Consider the following 17,561-nt stretch of genomic DNA (forward strand, 5'->3'; position numbering starts at 1 on the left):
CTATAGATGATAATTCCACCCAACAAAGTAAAATACACATTCTTCTCAAGTGCACATGGAACATTCTCTGGAATAAACCATATGGTATACCATAAAGCCTCAGTAAATTAAAAAATTGTTGAAATTAGGGGCCCTGTCTGGCTCAGTCAGTGGAATGTGCTACTCTTGATCTTGGGGTAATGGGTTTGATTCACACTTTGGATGTAGATATTGCTTTTAAGAAAAATTTTAAGAAAAATAAAAATTACTGAAATAATACATATGTTCTCTGACTACAATGGAATAAAATTAGAAATCGTTAACAAAGAAATTTGGGAAAATCACAAATATGTGGGAATTAAAAACAGTCCTAAGTAACCATGGATCAAAGAAGTAACAAGGAAAATTAAAAAGTACTTTGAGATAAATGAAAATGGAAACACAACATACTAATACTTACGAAACTCAGCTAAAGTCATGCCTAAAGGGGGATTTATATTTTTTAATGACCATATTTAAAAAATAAGTCGGGATGCAGAAAAAGAGGATCTCTTCTGCATTGCTAGTGGGAATGCAAACTGGTGCAGCCACTCTGGAAAAAAGTATGGACGTTCCTCAAAAAATTAAAAATAGAACTACCCTATGACCCAGCAATTGTACTACTAGGCATTTATCCAAGGGATACAGGTATCCTGTTTCGAAGGGGCACATGCACCCAAATGTTTATAGCAGCACTATCAACAATAGCCAAAGTATGGAAAGAGCCCAAGTGTCCATCGATGGATGAATGGATAAAGAAGAGGTGGTATATATATACAATGGAGTATTACTTGGCAATAAAAAAGAATGAAATCCTGCCATTTGCAACTACATGGATGGAACTAGAGGGTATTATGCTAGAGAGGGTATTTGTCAGAGAAAGACAAATATCATATGACTTCACTCATATGAGGACTTTAAGACACAGAACAGATGAACATAGGGAAGGGAAGCAAAAATAATATAAAAACAGGGAGGGGGACAAAACATAAGAGACTCTTAAACATGGAGAACAAACAGAAGGCTACTGGAGGGGTTGTGGGAGGAGGGATGGTCTAAACGGGTAAGGGGCATTAAGGAATCTACTCCTGAAATCGTTGTTGCACTATATGCTAACTAATTTGGATGTAAATTAAAAAAAAATAAAACTAAAAAAAAAAATCTCAAATCAGGGCACCTGGGTGGCTCAGTATGTTAAGTGTCCAACTTTGGCTCAAGTCATAATCTTACAGTTGGTGAGTTCAAGCTCCACATCTGGCTCTCTGCTGTCAACACAGAGCCCAATTTGGAGCCTCTGTCCCCTTCTGTTTCTGCCCCTACTCCACTCTCTATCAAAAATAAATAAACACTGGGGCACCTGGGTGGCTCAGTCGGTTAAGCGTCCGACTTCGGCTCAGGTCATGATCTCGCGGTCCGTGAGTTCGAGCCCCGCGTCGGGCTCTGTGCTGACAGCTCAGAGCCTGGAGCCTGTTTCGGATTCTGTGTCTCCCTCTCTCTGCCCCTCCCCCGTTCATGCTCTGTCTCTCTCTGTCTCAAAAATAAATAAATGTTAAAAAAATAAAAAAATAAAAAATAAAAATAAATAAACATTAAAAAAAAAAAAAAGATATGTCTCAGGGACCTGGGTGGCTCAGTCGGTTAGGTGTGCAACTCTTGATTTCGGCTCAGGTCATGATCTCACAGTTTGTAAGGTTGAGCCCCAAGTGGGGCTTGAGCTAGTGGTGTGGAACCTGCTTGGAATTCTCAATAAACTAACTTCTACCTTAAGAAATTAGAAAAAGAAAGAAATTAGAAAAAGAAGAGTTTAAATACAAAGCAATAATAAAGATGAGAGTAGAATTAAATGATATAGAGAATAGAAAAACAAATGAGACCTTTTCAAAACAAATGAAAATGGATGAGACCAAAAGCACAAACTTTGAAGATGGTCCTTCAAAAAGATCAACAAAATTGACAAAGCATTAGCTAGACCAAGAAAAAAAAAAATAATGAACTCAGGTTACTAAAATAAGGAACAAAAAGGAGACATTCCTAAAGCACGATAAAAAGGGATTAGGAGGATCTATGAATGATTTTATGCCAACAAATAGATAACCTACATGAAATGCACACATTTCTAAAAAGACACAAAACTGATGAACCTGACTCAGGAAGATAAAATCTGAACAGACCTAACAAGTAGATTGAATTAATAATAATAAATCTTTTCATAGAGAAAAGCCCAGTAACAGATAGCTTCAGTGTTGAATTCTAAGTGTTAAAAATGTAATGCATCCATACAATGGATTCTTAGTCATGAAAGAAATGAAGTATTAAAAGGTGCTGTAACATGGATAATCCTTGAAAGCAGTGGAGAGATAGGATGATCAACCCTTTTAAAACTTGTATTCTAAAGAGACTTGGTAGTTGAAGAGAGACAAGTGATCAGTGAGTTATTTTGTTGTTTTGTTTTGTGTAACAGCTTTTCCAGCAAATTTGTATGCTGATGCAAATGGTTGCCCCAGCAATAATCTCCTCCTTCTCTGGCCTTTTAGGAGTCCTTGACTAGGGGAGAGGAAATGAAGGAGAGTTTTCCTTAAAAGGAGCAGAGATAGTAAAGGGGGAGAAGACAGAACTTAGGTTACAGCTGCACACATCTTGGTAGGTTTAGGTGTCAACATAGAAACAGAAGGTAACTTTAAAAAAAAAACAAACTTTTTTTTAACGTTTATTCATTTTTGAGAGACAGAGCCTGAGCGGGGAAGGGGCAGAGAGAGAGGGAGACACAGAATCCAAAGCAGGCTCCATGTTCTGAGCTGTCAGCACAGAGCCAGTGCGGGGCTCGAACTCACAAACTTCAAGATCATGACGTAAGCCAAAGTCGGATGCTCAACCAACTGAGCCACGCAGGTGCCCTAAACGGTAACTTTTAAAAGTGATATAGGAATGAAAACAACCAGCTGACCTAGGTAAAGGTGAAATGGACAGGAGGGATGGATTCCCAAGGGGCAGGAGGACGTTTTTAGGAGGTGGATTAATTCATTATCTTAATTGTGATGGTATTGCAGGATTTTTTTTTACCACAATACCCAGGATTCATAGTCCTGCCACTTTGAAGAATGAAGAGGTGGAGGGGTGCCTGGGTGGCTCACTCGGTTGAGTGCTTTCCCTTCCCTCTTGTTCCTTCTCAGATTCTACCCTTATTGGCTTCATAGGTCTAGGTGCTGGGTTGTCCATTCCTGATTGGCTCCTCTACGTTGTATGAGGGGTGGTCTATGGCCATACTTAGGTCTTTTGTCAAATTCCTGAGGGAAACCTGAGGGGGAGTAGGTAGGCTCTGTTACTTTTCTTAAGAAGAACCTCATGCCTGAGGGTGTTGCTGTGGTCCGACACTCCCAGCATTGTTCCAAAATATGTGTTTTTCCCCACTGAGGGACCTCAGGCCCTAATCTTTCCCTTTCCGCCTACTGAATCCTATCTTCTATCGTAATGGCCTCATGGGTTGTACACATAGGTCAAAACTTAACGTTTACACTTGAAATGTATTTTATGTCAATTGTGTCGCAATACAGAATACAACTGTTACACACACACACACAAAGTTGAGAAACAACTGCAGGCATTCCTTGATAAACCCATATTCTGGGCTGGTAAGGGATTCATAACACTCATAGAAACTTAAAGCTGGACGTCTCCTTGGACCTCCCCTTGGATGTACGGCCTCCTCCTCCCCCCAGGCCTCGGATCTAGATGTGGAGAGGGGGTAGAGAGGGCAGAGCACTCCTTCCCATTCACTGTGAAGAGTCTTCACGACTTCAGAGTTGGGTCGAGACAGCAGTGTGGTGCCCAACATCTGCTTTTTTCCTGAAGCCAAGGTCAGCATCAGGCATCAGCCTCAGGAAACGATCAAGGAGAACAGGAAGGGAATGAATCTCTGATGACAGCTCTCCTCCAGGCCTAATCATCAGTGCGAATTTACGTTGAACAGATCACACGCTGAATTGGGCTCAGAGGTAGCATGAAGCCGGCTTCTGCCTTCCTTCCCGCGGAAGGGGCAATGGGTGGGGAGACCACATTTTGGCTCCGTACAGCTTTATCCCGGCCCATTCACTCCAAGGTTTAGGTTTCAAGTCGGCGCAGGAAAATCGAAGGGCCAAGGCCGGCGGAACCAGAAGAACTACATTTCCCAGCAGGCCGTGGGCACCGGGGCGCCTGCCGTTCTTCCCGGCGCGTGCGGAGCCGTCGCTGGCGCCCGGTGTGCAGGAGGACGCATGGATCCCGCCGGCCGGTGGCAGAGCCTGCCCAAGGGGCCCAGCTTAAAGCATTTGACTGACCCGTCTTATGGGATCCCGCGGGAGCAGCAAAAGCCAGCGTTGCAGGAACTGACGCGGGCGCACGTCGAGTCCTTCAACTACGCTGTGCGCGAGGGCCTCAGCCACGCGGTGCAGGTGAGCGCGGCGTCCTTCCAGGCTGCAGTCGCTCTGCGATCTCCGGTGCCACTTGCTCCGACGAGGCCCCAGATGAGGCGAAACTCGAGGCGGGCACAGGAGAAGGACCCCGCGGGCTGGACGCGGGGGGGGGGGCGCGGGGGGGGCCCCCGGGGGGGGGGCGGGGGGGGGGGGGGGCGGTGGGAGGATGCTTGTGTGGCGAGGGGTGCGGGATAGATCCAAGATGCTGGGGTAAGTGGGGCAGTGGCCTTGGGTAGGGTTCCCAGAGAGATGGCTGGAAGATCACAGTATAATCCCAAATAGTTCTCCCAGATCGTGCCAGGCTCGGCGGGGGGCCTGGCACTTGTAGTCTAGTCGACTGGGGGAGTACTAGATGTATTTGTGATTTCTGGATTTCTTTGTGGTTGGAACCTTAGTGTTTTGTAGCCAGTGTCTGCATGCGTGAGAGTGAGGAAGGCGCTATGCTATGGTGGGTGTGCCATTCACACCGCACATGCTTTCATGTCACTGAAGTTTTACCTCTCCGAAACTTACCTGAAAAGGTTCTGAACCTATTTGTACATAGACTGTACATGTGAGGTCATCCTTCCATGGTGTTCTTCTTAGCTTTAAAGGGAGAAACTACTGGGCACCTGCTCTGAATTAGGTGGCTGTTGAGGAAGATATAAATGAGGCCTGAAAGCGAGACTGAGTAGTAGTGACACTTATTCAACATTAAGTGATTTGATCTAAAGGATACGGTAGCAGAGTTCAAATGAAGATGGTGGGGGAAGGTCTCATTTGGTTAGCATCGCCAGCGTCTCCCAGGCAGTGGGCTCTGAGGGTGCCAGTAATACATAGACTGGAAGTTGTCAAACTTTTTGGTCCCAGGACCCCCTTCCACTCTTAAAATTTTTGAGGGGTCCTAAAGAGCTTTGTTTATCAATATTTACTCTATTAGAAATTAAAATTGAGAAAAATTTAAAATATGAATTCATTTAAAAGATAAACCAATGATATATTAACATTTTTATTAAAAATATTTTTGGAGATGGGGCGCCTGGGTGGCGCAGTCGGTTAAGCGTCCGACTTCAGCTCAGGTCACGATCTTGCGGTCCGTGAGTTCGAGCCCTGCATCAGGCTCTGGGCTGATGGCTCAGAGCCTGGAGCCTGTTTCCGATTCTGTGTCTCCCTCTCTCTCTGCCCCTCCCCCGTTCATGCTCTGTTTCTCTGTGTCCCAAAAATAAATAAACGAAAAAAAAATTAAAAAAAAATAAAAAATAAAAATATTTTTGGAGAGGGGTGCCTGGGTGACTCAGTTAAGCCTCCAACTTCGGCTCAGATCATGATCTGAGGTCCGTGAGTTTGAGCCCCGCTTCCGGCTCTGTGCTGACAGCGCAGAGCCTGGAACCTGCTTCAGATTCTGAGTCTCCCTCTCTCTCTGCTCCTCCCCTGCTCGCGCTCTCTCTCTCTTTCTCTCTCTCTCAAAATAAATTAACATTAAAAAAAAATTGGGTGGGGGGAAGGTGAAGATGGCAGTGACCAGGGCACAGGTCCTGGTAGTCCGATGGCTCAAAGGGCAGCTGGGACCCTGGTGCCATTAGGTGCACAGAGAGCCTCCCACATTACCAAGGACATGCTCCAGGGCACTATCCCAAGATCCCAGAAGAACAGGCTGCCGTTGCCAAGAAGGATAATATGTGGGTGGAAGACTGCCTACCAACCACATCCGGGTGATGGCATGGGGTAAGGCAACTACTGGAAGCTTCCTGATGGCTTGCAACAGGAGAGGGATCCATGGTCTGACTGGGACCACCCAGACCTGAGGTTGAACTGGGGTGAACCGATGCACTGGGGCCTTGACATGTATATCAGAAACCGTGCGGGCACATCCCCCCACGCCTCTTTCCTGGAATCTCATGTGTAAGCACTTCTTGGGCTTCATGGCCTTTATGCTGTTCATGTTTTGGGTTGGGGAAACCTACCCCACCTACTAGTCTGTGGGGCCAAAACAGTATCCTTAAAATAATTTGTAGGTGGAACGAGGCAGTGATATAGCCAAAGAGCCTGCTAAGCTGGTGGTTTGTTATGAGATCTGAGGAAGCTTCGTCAGCTTTGTGCCCCTTAAGTGACTCCCTTATCTCTAGAGACTTAACCTGAATAAATCCCTAATAAAACAGTGGTATGGTTAAAAAAATTTTTTCTAGGGGCGTCTTTGTGGCTCAGTCAGTTGGGCGTCCGACTTGGGCTCAGGTCTTGATCTCACAGCTTGAGTTCGAGCCCTGCGTTGGGCTCTGTGCTGACAGCTCGGAGCCTGGAGCCTGCTTCGGATTCTGTGTCTTCGTCTCTCTCTGCCCCTCCCCGACTTGCACTCTGTCTCTCTCTCAAAAATAAACATAAAAAAAATTTTTTTCTAGAGCAGAAAAATTAATAGGTAAATGATATTTTTCCTGTCTTTTGAATGTCTGGCTTATTAGAAGACAGCTGGATTTGCATTTCTGCTTCTGTATTCAGCCTCTTGTGATAAGTTATTTTGATTAAGTACATGTAGAAAGTGTGGTCAGCACAGATAGTGATGCTGCAACTTAGTACCAGAATACTGTATGGAAAATGTTGTTACATAAAACAGTAAAGTAAACGACTAACATTTATAAAGTCAAGGGAAAGATAGCCTTTGCCATATTTTGGTTTATTTACAGTTTTGCCCAATATGGGGGGGGGGATATATTTCTTCATTCTGTGAGTCTAAATTGATAAATCTCACAGTCATCTTTTCAGAATACATTCGATCTCATTATTCAGGAATTCGTATTTGTGAATTGCCTACTCATTAAAATCTATTCATAGCCCACAAATCAGTACATACCACCATGTGCAGAATGGTGAAAATTTTGAATTGCCCAGTGCGCACCATTTCAACTGAGGTCCAAGAAGGTGATGCTCTATTTCTTGTTTCAAGTTCCATACTATAAACAAATATCCTTTTCTAAATCTGTCCAATTTTTCTCCTTCTGGTGCTTTTTGTTGGTGATTTCACTCTTTAAAATAGCCCTCAAGCATAGTGCTTCAGTGCTATCTCATGTTCTAAGTGCAAAAAGGCTGTGATGTACCCCTTAAGAGAAATATGTGTTAAATAACCTTTGTTCAGTCATGAGTTAGTGCTGTTGCCTGTGAGTTCAGTGTTAATGAATAAACGATATATATTAAGTAAGGTGTCTTTAAATAGAAATGTACATGAAACAAGCTTATGTATTGATCAGTTGACAAAAGTGTGATCAGAGACAGGAACTTAACTTTCCCCTAAGAACAATTCAGTGTTTGTGGCAACTTTATAGACCTTAATTATCTCAAATAACAAGATTGTATTGTGATATAGATAGTGTAGCCGTGACTTGAGAAAGAAAATCTTCTGATCTCCCTTTTGAAAATTGATGCTTCATCCTTAAATAAAAAATACATGAAAATTTTATGTTAGAATAAAATCCTAAAACAAAAAAATCCTAAAACAATGCCAGCTTTAGATAACATTTGAAAATGGAGACAAGGTCAGTTGAACTGACATGGAGGTAGAGAACCTTCTCTATATTCTTGGCTCCATTTCTGGCATTCTTGTTCTAACGCTAAGGCTAGGAGGTTGTTCCTAGTTAATATGTAGGAGAGCTCAGCGATGCCCCTTCCTCGGAACAGGAGAGCTTCCCCAGGGAGTGGTGCAGAGAAGCAGCTGTTGTGCAACGGGAAGAACCACCGTGGCCACCACCTGTGAGGCTCTGGTTTCAGCATGAGGCCACCATGGAATGAAATGTACAAATATCAGCGTAAAGAATGATGGCATTAGAGTGCCTGGTCCTAAATCAGGAGGATGTTTCCGTATACTCTCCTGTTAGGAGCAGTCCCATTTGTCTTGCTGTGCACGTTGCAGGTACCACGTACAATAGAGAAGTCAGGCACTTGGTTCACAGAACAGTTTTGCTCTGAACACAACTGTACCCTAGAGCCTACTACAAATGTGACGTGTTGCAGACACTCACAAGCTGAATTAGTTCATTGTAGTTGCAGGTACTTAGTGAGGGTATGAGTAGACCGGATGTAGTTTTAACCGTCTTTTTAGATATGTCATATTTGGCATTTTGGGCATCAGTGCTTGTAGAACACGAGAGCTTTGGAAGAATCTTGGAGAAAGAGGGCCTTGGAAATGCAAGCAGTTCATCGTGTGGATTGTATTTCAGGCTATACCTCCCTTTGAATTTGCTTTCAAAGATGAGCGGATCTCTCTTACTATTGTGGATGCTGTCATCAGTCCACCGATGGTTCCAAAAGGAAACATCTGCAAAGAGCTCAACATTTATCCCGCAGAATGTCGGGGCCGGAGGAGTACCTACCGGGGCAAGTTGACAGTGAGTACAAGTGACAGCGTGTGACTCTTAGGTTGTACGTTTTTGAGAATAAGGCTGGTGCCTGATAAAACTTCTACCAGAATTCTGCTTTCTTAGTACTGTCATTTAAAGATGCTATCTTTTAAATCCAAAGGATAAAATCATTTACCTGATGGTCTTCTTCTTTACTCTTTTAAAATACTTACTTGCTTTGGTAGATCCAGGTAGTTTCTTTTTATTATTAAGTAATTTTCTTCTCTCATTTTCATTTAGGCTGATATCAGCTGGGCAGTGAATGGCATCTCAAAAGGAGTCATTAAACAGTTTCTTGGCTATGTTCCCATCATGGTGAAGTCTAAGCTTTGCAACTTATACAACCTTCCTCCAAAAGCCCTCATTGAGCACCATGAAGAAGCGGAGGTAATTGCGGGCATCCAGGTGATGGTAGAAAAGGCCTGAGATGGGGGTGAGAAGATAGAAACTTGCCAGTGAGAGTCAGTTTTTCTTTCTCTGCTTCCAAGTTCTGGATAGGTAAAATGGGGCTTGGTATCTTGTGTGCTGCATACTTCGTAGGCTCAGAATGAGTCTCAGATGAGACCGTGTGTGAAAAGTGGCCGCACAGTTAGAGAATATTATTATTATGGGGGAAGTATTGATAGGTTGTTCCCTAATTTCCTGCATGATACACTTTCCGTATGAGATGCTTGCTTTACCAACAGTAAGATTCTGTGAGCATATTGAATTGCTTCCTGTATCTCTCCTTCGGCATTGTTCTCATCTGCGATACGTGGTTTTGCAGTATTGAGTTGAAGTACTCAAGACGTATAGACTCTGCTGGCAGTAGGGAGACTGTGTTTTGTGATGGGATGAGGGTTATGGTGTCAGATCTGGGTTTGACACCCAAGTGCTCCACTTACCAGTTACGTGGCTTTGGGAATTTTCTTTTTTTTTTTTTTTTAATTTTTTTTTTTAACGTTTATTTATTTTTGAGACAGAGAGAGACAGAGCATGAACGGGGGAGGGTCAGAGAGAGAGAGGGAGACACAGAATAGGAAGCAGGCTCCAGGCTCTGAGCCATCAGCCCAGAGCCCGACGCGGGGCTCGAACTCACGGACTGCGAGATCGTGACCTGAACTGAAGTCGGACGCTTAACCGACTGAGCCACCCAGGCGCCCCATGGGAATTTTCATCTTTCTGCGCCTCAGTTTCCTCTTCTGGGCATAATAACTGTGCCACTTATTGTTATGAGGATTAATGGGGCTGGTAACATAGAGCACCCAGCATGATATACCTGCTTCATAGTATCAATGTGTAGTAGCTTTTTATTTATTATATAACTATGATACCAGAGGGGCACCTGGGTGGCTCAGTCAGTTAGGTGTCCGACTCTTGGTTTCAGCTCAGGTCATGATCTCACGGTTTGTGACTTTGAGCCCCACATCAGACTCTGTGCTGACAGTGCAGAGCCTGCTTGGGATTCTCTCTCCTCTCTGTCTGCCCCTCCCCTGCCCGTGTTCTGTCTGTCTGTCTCTCTCTCTTTCTCTCTCTGTGTCTCTCTCTCTCAAAAATAAATAAATAAGCATGAAAAAAATTTTTTTTAGTTAAAAAAAAAAAAATGTGATACCAGAACTATGAAAAACAGTTTCCTCTTTAGCTAATCTGAATTTCTGGTTTCCAGAGTTTTTGTACAGTCAAAATTTTTTAACTTATTTGGGAACCATATTCACCTGGAAGCAAAGTGGCTATTATCTCTTATCTCTTTCAAGTAAGGTTTTTTTTTTTTCTTTTTTTTAAATATCATTTGAAGACTAAATCATGAAATCATTTTAGGGGGACAGAAAGGCAAGTTAGTTCGAGTCTGTCTAGTAGAGGAAAGTATCCTGATCCTTCCATACTTTTCTGCCAGGTCCCTAGAACCTTTTTAGTGCACTTGAGAGAAGACTTAATTCACACACTGACAGTTTCCATGAAGTTTCCAGGGGACCTGTAGACCCTTTCGCCTCTGCGTGCCTCTTCTGCACGTTGCACTGCGTCTGGCAGTTATCTTCATGTTGACAGTGTATCTTTGTTTAACAAATAATAATTCATCTGTTCGGCAGGAAATGGGAGGCTATTTTATAATCAATGGCATTGAAAAAGTGATCCGAATGTTAATTATGCCTCGGAGAAATTTCCCCATTGCAATGGTAAGACCAAAATGGAAAACCAGAGGGCCTGGCTATACTCAGTATGGTAAGTTGTAGTGACCTTTGGAATGTTCTTTTAGAAAAGTTTTGTTTTTCTAGGAAGCATTTCTGTTAAGTTAGTAAGCATGTTATAGCAGGAAGCCTACTTTTATTATGTTTAATTTTTTTCACACTGAAAGAACACATGTATGGGTCGCCTGGGTGGCTCAGTCAGTTAAGCATCTGACTTCATTTCAGGTCATAGTCTCGCAGTTTGTGGGTTCAAGTCTCATATTGGGCTCTCTGCTGTCAGCCCAGAGCCTGCTTTGGATCCTCTGTCTCCTGCTCTCGGAAAAATAATAAACATTTAACAACAAAGAAAGAAAGAATGCATGTACTGATGTTCTTATTTATGGAGACGAAGGCTGGCCTGACTCAACCAGAGGGGGGGTGTGGGCCTCAGAAGTCTCCTATGTAGGTTTCCTCTTCCATGGCATTCCTCTTGGAGTCCCTGGCTGACAGCCACCTGGCCTCTGAGTGCTCACTGTGACAGAGCCTGACTTCATAAGACAACATTTTCATTCTTGGGTAACCCTGCAAGTGAATAACTTGTTTTTATAATTGAGCTAAAAATCAGCCTCTAATGATAGCCATACATACTATCCCTAGAATAATAGCATCTCAGCAAGTCAAAACGGCTAGTCGTTTATTCTTTTGCATCACTGATGTGGAATGCCGTTCCAGTCTTTGTTTAAAGCTGAAACAAAATCTAAAATTCTGCTGTTCTCCATTTGGTCTCTTGGATGAAGCCATTTTCTCTTGATCAGATTCCACAGAGTACAGGGGATATAAAGTGCTGTATGATGAGGCTCTGCAAGGTGCTCACGATATAACGTGTTATAACACACGGACCCAGCTCTATAAGGAAACTTTGAAGTTTCATTAAATTTGTAGTTTCAGTTACTTGTAGTGGTTTTCAGCCGAGGGAGATTGTGTGCCCTAGGGGATTTGGCAAGGTCTGGAGACATTTTTGGTTGCCAGTCTTGGCTAACCTTAGTGATTTGGCTCTATTTTTAAGAGGGTTAAAAATAATTTAGGGAAAAAAGTAATTATCAAAGCAGTTACAGTATTACTGAGTTTTTGACTTTTTGCTTTGTTTCTATAGGAGTTTCAATGCACTGTGTAAGGGAAGAACATTCTGCTGTCAACATGAACCTTCACTACCTGGAAAATGGCACGGTTATGTTGAACTTTATTTACCGGAAAGAACTGTTTTTCCTTCCTTTGGGATTTGCACTGAAGGTGTGACTTAACGAATGTGTTTCTTTTGCTATGAAGAGGTTCAGTGGAGGTCACATTCTGTGCAGAATGGATAGGTTCTCCCGAGTGGAATTGATGGCTGTATCAGCTGTGCACTGCTCCAAAACAAATTACCCAAAATGCAGTGGCTCAAAATATCAACAACCATTCCTCTCTCACTATTTCTGTGGTCAGGAATTTGGAAGTGGCTGGGATTTGGGGCACTTGTGCCTCAAGGTCTCTGGAGGTAGCAGTGAGATGTCAGCAGGGGCTGCAGTCATTTAGAAGGCCAGTAGGGCCGGAGGATCCACTTCCAAGGTGGTCACTCATGGCTGGCAGGTCATTGCAGGCTGGTGGCAGCAGGTCCTGGTTCCTGTGCACGTGGGCCTTTCCACAGGCTGCTGGAAGCAGCTGTCTTCCCCGAGAGGGTTAGCCAGGAGAGTGAGGCCGAAGCCACAGTCCCTTTTGGGACCTGACCTTGAGAATCACACATCAACTTTTTTACCATGTTGTCCTGGTCACACAGGCCAGTGCTGACTTAGTGTGAGCGGAGACTCTACAAGGCTGTGAATACCAGAAGGCAAGGATGATGATGGGGCCATCTTGCTGTCTTACCATACAAGCCATGCTTTGTTTTGGAGAGTTCATTTGGATTTGCCAGTAGTGGAGTGCTAAATCTTCCTAGGGAAATAGAATGGCTAAAATTGTTTAGTTATGACTAGCGATTAAAAAGAAAACTTTGGTTTTTTGTTTTTTGTTTTTTTCTTCTATTCTAGGCACTTGTCAACTTCTCCGATTATCAGATTTTTCAGGAGCTCATCAAAGGCAAAGAGGAGGACTCTTTCTTTAGGAACTCCATTTCTCAGATGTTAAGGATCGTAACGGAAGAGGGTTGTTCCACACAAAAACAGGTCCTTAATTATCTAGGTGAATGCTTCAGAGTGAAGCTCAGTCTCCCTGACTGGTACCCAAATGAACAGGCTGCAGAGTTTCTGTTTAAGTACGTGCTTTTGCCTAAACGGTTGTCTGTGGGGCGGGAGGTTGTAGTTAGGGCAATGAGTCATCTGGGAATCAGAATGGACCTGGGGGTAGCATTCTGGTCTAAGGAAGCAGGGCCCAACTCTGTTCCTCTGGCCATCCACACCTTTCTTTCTTTTTTTTTTTCAACGTTTATTTATTTTTTTGGGACAGAGAGAGAGAGAGAGCATGAACGGGGGAGGGGCAGAGAGAGAGGGAGACACAGAATTGGAAACAGGCTCCAGGCTCCAGGCTCCGAGCCATCAGCCCAGAGCCTGACGCGGGACTCGAACTCACGGACCGCGAGATTGTGACCTGGCTGAAGTCGGACGCTTAACCGACTGCGCCACCCAGGCGCCCCTGCACACCTTTCTTTCTATAGTAGTTTCGTTTTATTTTATTGTGCTTTTAAACTTTTATTTTGAAACAACTCCAGACTTCCAGAATTGCTGCAAAAATAGTACCGTGGACACTTCACATTCACTAGTTGTTACCATTTTTATTACGTTTGCTCTCTTGATTTCTCTTTATGTAGGTCAGCATTTTTCTTCCTGTAACATTTGAAAGTTGTAGGCATCCTGTCCCTTTATTTCTCCAAGGCAAGGACTCTGTTATATAACCATGTACAGTGACTAGCATTTAAATTAGTATGTAGGCACAGGTCACATGTTGAACACCTGAATGGCCAGTGCCACTGAGAAACTGAATTCTTAATTTTATTTAGTTGTAATTAATTTACATTTAAATAGCCACATTCTGCATGTCATGCCATGTGGTCCAGCACAGCTCTAGACCCTGTGAGTATGTACTGTCCTTTTGCTAATGTTGCCAGTAAAGAGGAAAAGCAGTTGTCTTTAAAAATGAGTAAGGGGGCGCCTGGGTGGCGCAGTCGGTTAAGCGTCCGACTTCAGCCAGGTCACGATCTCGCGGTCCATGAGCTCGAGCCCCGCGTCAGGCTCTGGGCTGATGGCTCAGAGCCTGGAGCCTGTTTCCGATTCTGTGTCTCTCTCTCTCTCTGCCCCTCCCCCGTTCATGCTCTGTCTCTCTCTGTCCCAAAAATAAATAAAAAAAACGTTGAAAAAAAATTTTTTTAATAAAAATGAGTAAGAACTTTTAAGTAAACGGGAATCGGGAACCTGGGTTCGTAGGACATCAAGTTCTAGTAGCAGCTCAGTCGTTTTAAGCTTCGCTTTCTGTTTTGACACAGCCAGTGCATCTGTATCCACTTGAAATCCAGTACTGAAAAGTTTTACATGCTTTGTCTCATGACTCGGAAGCTCTTTGCTTTAGCCAAAGGAGAGTGCATGGAGGAGAATCCTGACAGTTTAGTGAATCAAGAAGTCCTTACACCTGGTCAGCTCTTCCTTATGTTTCTGAAGGTAAACGCTTGCTGCTTTCACCCTTGGGCCAGTCGGCCCTCTTGTGGAATGGTGAGATGGTTTCCAGTAGCACTGTTTTCTGCGTGTTTGCAATTTGTAGTTTCGGCACTTTACGTTAGCCTGCCTTTTTAATTTTTTGTTTGTTCAGCAGTAAGGGATTTAATCCAAGATCTTAAGTTTATACCAAATTCAGAAACTTCTTTAATATTTCTAAGAGGTTAAAGGCAACATCAAGTCTCGGTCATAACATTAATGATAACATGTAACTGGCCAAACGTGTGTGATTTCCATACTTTTTTTAAAATGTTATTTATTTTTGAGAGAGAAAGAGAGAGCAAGCAGGAGAGGGGCAGAGAGAGAGGGAGACACAGAATCCAAAGCAGGCTCCAGGCTCTGAGCTGTCAGCACAGAGCCCGACGTGGGGCTCGAACTCACGAACTGTGAGATCATGACCTGAGCCAAAGTCAGATAGTTAACTGAGCCACCCGGGCGCCCCAGATTTCCATACTTTTATACCAGCTTTGTTTTAAGCTTCTGAACCCCTGACTCTGGGACACAGTAAGAATCTTCAGGAAGGTACAGGACAGTGACATAATCCGAACTACAGACTTCAGTAGCCATTTCACTGAATATCACAGCAGAGATTGAGGTGTCCTGTGATTTCCGTGCTTGGTTCTGAGGGCTTCTTAATAGGGAGCGAGAGATACTGAAGAGCTGCCCTCTCTGAACTTTAGAACAGCTCTGGTGAACGCTGTTCATCGTCCTTTGTGGTGTCTGCCCTCCCTGCCAGAGGCACTGTCTGCTCAGCTTTATACCCCTGAACCTTTTACCAGAAAGGCTGGGGACCTCATAGGAAGGCTTCTTAGAGGCCTCTTCTCACTTCTCTTGTGCTGTTGTGTGCAGGCCTTACATACAGGTCTCCAGTCACTCGACTGCATTTCTAAAGTCAAAAAGTGCTAGAACTCCAAAAATGCGAGTTGGCGGGAGAACCTGACCTGCACTGACGGGAGGCTATTTATAATTTTCATTTATTCTACTTAGTGTGATAGTTTGTTTGTCTCTCCGTAGAAGTGTGTTTGATTACAAGCCGGCACCTCAGTCTTCATAATGAGTTTTTCTACCTGCTACCTTTGTAAAGTCTGGAAAATTCTTAAGACAGAAATAAATTGGGCCCAGGTCGTCCTATAATGCACTGCTCTTTGAAGAAAAGTTTGTTATGAGGCTTAAATAAATATGCAGGGTGCCAGCTTACAGTATGTGCCCCATGCTAGTTGCTCACCTTAGCAAGTTAACTACAAAGTGACAATAGGCAGACCTCTTACCAGGGAGAGACCATTTCGGTCCTCATTCCTCCGGTCTCCTGTCTCAGGTCACAGAGCTGCTACCTGGGTCTCTGGTCCTCAGGTCTGTGGCTTTTCTTTCCTGTTTTCTGACTCTGCTCTCTCACTTCTTTTCCATTTTGCTTCAGACTTACAGGAGAAGAGAGTGTCACTCTTTCCTACCAGTTTGTCAGCTGTCTTGTGTGTTGGGCGTCATTTGGGGACTTGGACTCTTCTTAGTTGTTTTTACTGTTAAGAGAGTGGCTGCTGCTTTAAAGCTTTGCTCTCGTTGCCTGTTTCTGGGGTGGAAGCTGTTCTGACTTCTTGATGAGAGCATTTTAATGAAAAACTTTTCTAAAGCCAAAGCAAATGTGATTTTTGTTTTTGTTTTTGTTTTTCAACGTTTATTTATTTTTGGGACAGAGAGAGACAGAGCATGAACGGGGGAGGGGCAGAGAGAGAGGGAGACACAGAATTGGAAACAGGCTCCAGGCTCTGGGCCATCAGCCCAGAGCCCGACGCGGGGCTCGAACTCACAGAGCGCGAGATCGTGACCTGGCTGAAGTCGGACGCTTAACCGACTGCGCCACCCAGGCGCCCCTGTTTTTGTTTTAATTTTATTTTTTAATTTGAGAGAGTGTGTGCACGAGTGGGGGTGGGGGAGGGAGAGAGAGAGAATGAATGAATGAATGAAGGAATGAACGAATCTCAAGCAGAGCCCAACGCGGGGCTTGATCCCACGACCCTGAGATCATGACCTGAGCCAAATTCAAGACTCGGACACTCAACTGACTGAGCCACCCAGGCGCTTCCTCCCAGAGCAAACTTTTGATTCTTTTCGTGAATGTGGATAATCTTTACTAGGAGCAGTTTTTGCCTCACTCCAAGGGACATTTGACTGTGCCTGGAAACATTTTTGGTTGTCACAGCTTGCAGGATGCTACTGCCATCCCGTGGATCAGGGCCAGGGATAGCGCTAAATATCCTGCATGCAGGGCCTGGCCCCTCACTACAAAGAACTATCTAGCCAAAATGTCAGTGGTGCTGAGGTTGAGAAACCTTGATATGCAGGAGTTTGTGGCTTCTGCCTGAACAGGAATAGTGTAATGAAAGACTGTTTTTCAGGCTTATAGACCAGACGTTCTCCATGTCAAATGTATAAATCAGTGGGCCTTTGTTATGGACATGGGATTATTATGTGGGAGTAAGTATGAAATGTGAGTAATTTAAATGTAATAGTTTAAATTTTTTTTTTATTTCAGGAAAAAATGGAAGCTTGGTTAGTGTCTATAAAAATTGCTCTAGACAAGAGGGCTCAGAAGGCCAATGTGTCCATAAACACTGAAAATTTGATGAAGATTTTTAATATGGGAATAGACCTTACAAAACCATTTGAATATCTTCTTGCTACTGGGAATCTGCGTTCTAAAACAGGTGAAATTAAATAGATTGGCTTCAGGGGTTGTGGGAGGGGGGATGGGCTAAATGGGGAAGGGGCATTAAGGAATCTATTTCTGAAATCATTGTTGCCTACATGCTAACTAACTTGGATGTAAATTAAAAAAATAAAATTAAAAAATAAAAA

At 43.7% G+C, this 17,561-nt stretch overlaps 1 protein-coding gene and 1 pseudogene across 2 annotated transcripts in view; both read left to right on the plus strand.

The window, feature by feature from the left end:
- The first annotated feature begins 4,153 nt into the window (after window positions 1–4,153).
- Window positions 4,154–17,561, plus strand: part of POLR1B (RNA polymerase I subunit B) — a 29,532-nt gene continuing 16,124 nt past the window's right edge. Inside the window, exons 1-8 of one of the 2 annotated variants that reach the window (XM_040496753.1) lie at window positions 4,154–4,445; window positions 8,651–8,818; window positions 9,071–9,217; window positions 10,897–11,029; window positions 12,128–12,264; window positions 13,038–13,261; window positions 14,486–14,657; window positions 17,239–17,410. In XM_040496753.1, the coding sequence (XP_040352687.1) occupies window positions 4,269–4,445; window positions 8,651–8,818; window positions 9,071–9,217; window positions 10,897–11,029; window positions 12,128–12,264; window positions 13,038–13,261; window positions 14,486–14,657; window positions 17,239–17,410 (1,330 nt within the window). In that variant the 5' untranslated portion in view covers window positions 4,154–4,268. The remainder of the gene's footprint in view (window positions 4,446–8,650; window positions 8,819–9,070; window positions 9,218–10,896; window positions 11,030–12,127; window positions 12,265–13,037; window positions 13,262–14,485; window positions 14,658–17,238; window positions 17,411–17,561) is intronic. The other variant, XM_040496752.1, reaches the window with a different exon arrangement.
- Window positions 5,957–6,673, plus strand: LOC121044455 (NADH dehydrogenase [ubiquinone] 1 beta subcomplex subunit 8, mitochondrial-like; annotated as a pseudogene).

This window comes from Herpailurus yagouaroundi, unplaced genomic scaffold (assembly GCF_014898765.1).
Source record: "Herpailurus yagouaroundi ecotype Mexico unplaced genomic scaffold, PumYag 188, whole genome shotgun sequence".
Taxonomy (NCBI): domain Eukaryota; kingdom Metazoa; phylum Chordata; class Mammalia; order Carnivora; family Felidae; genus Herpailurus; species Herpailurus yagouaroundi.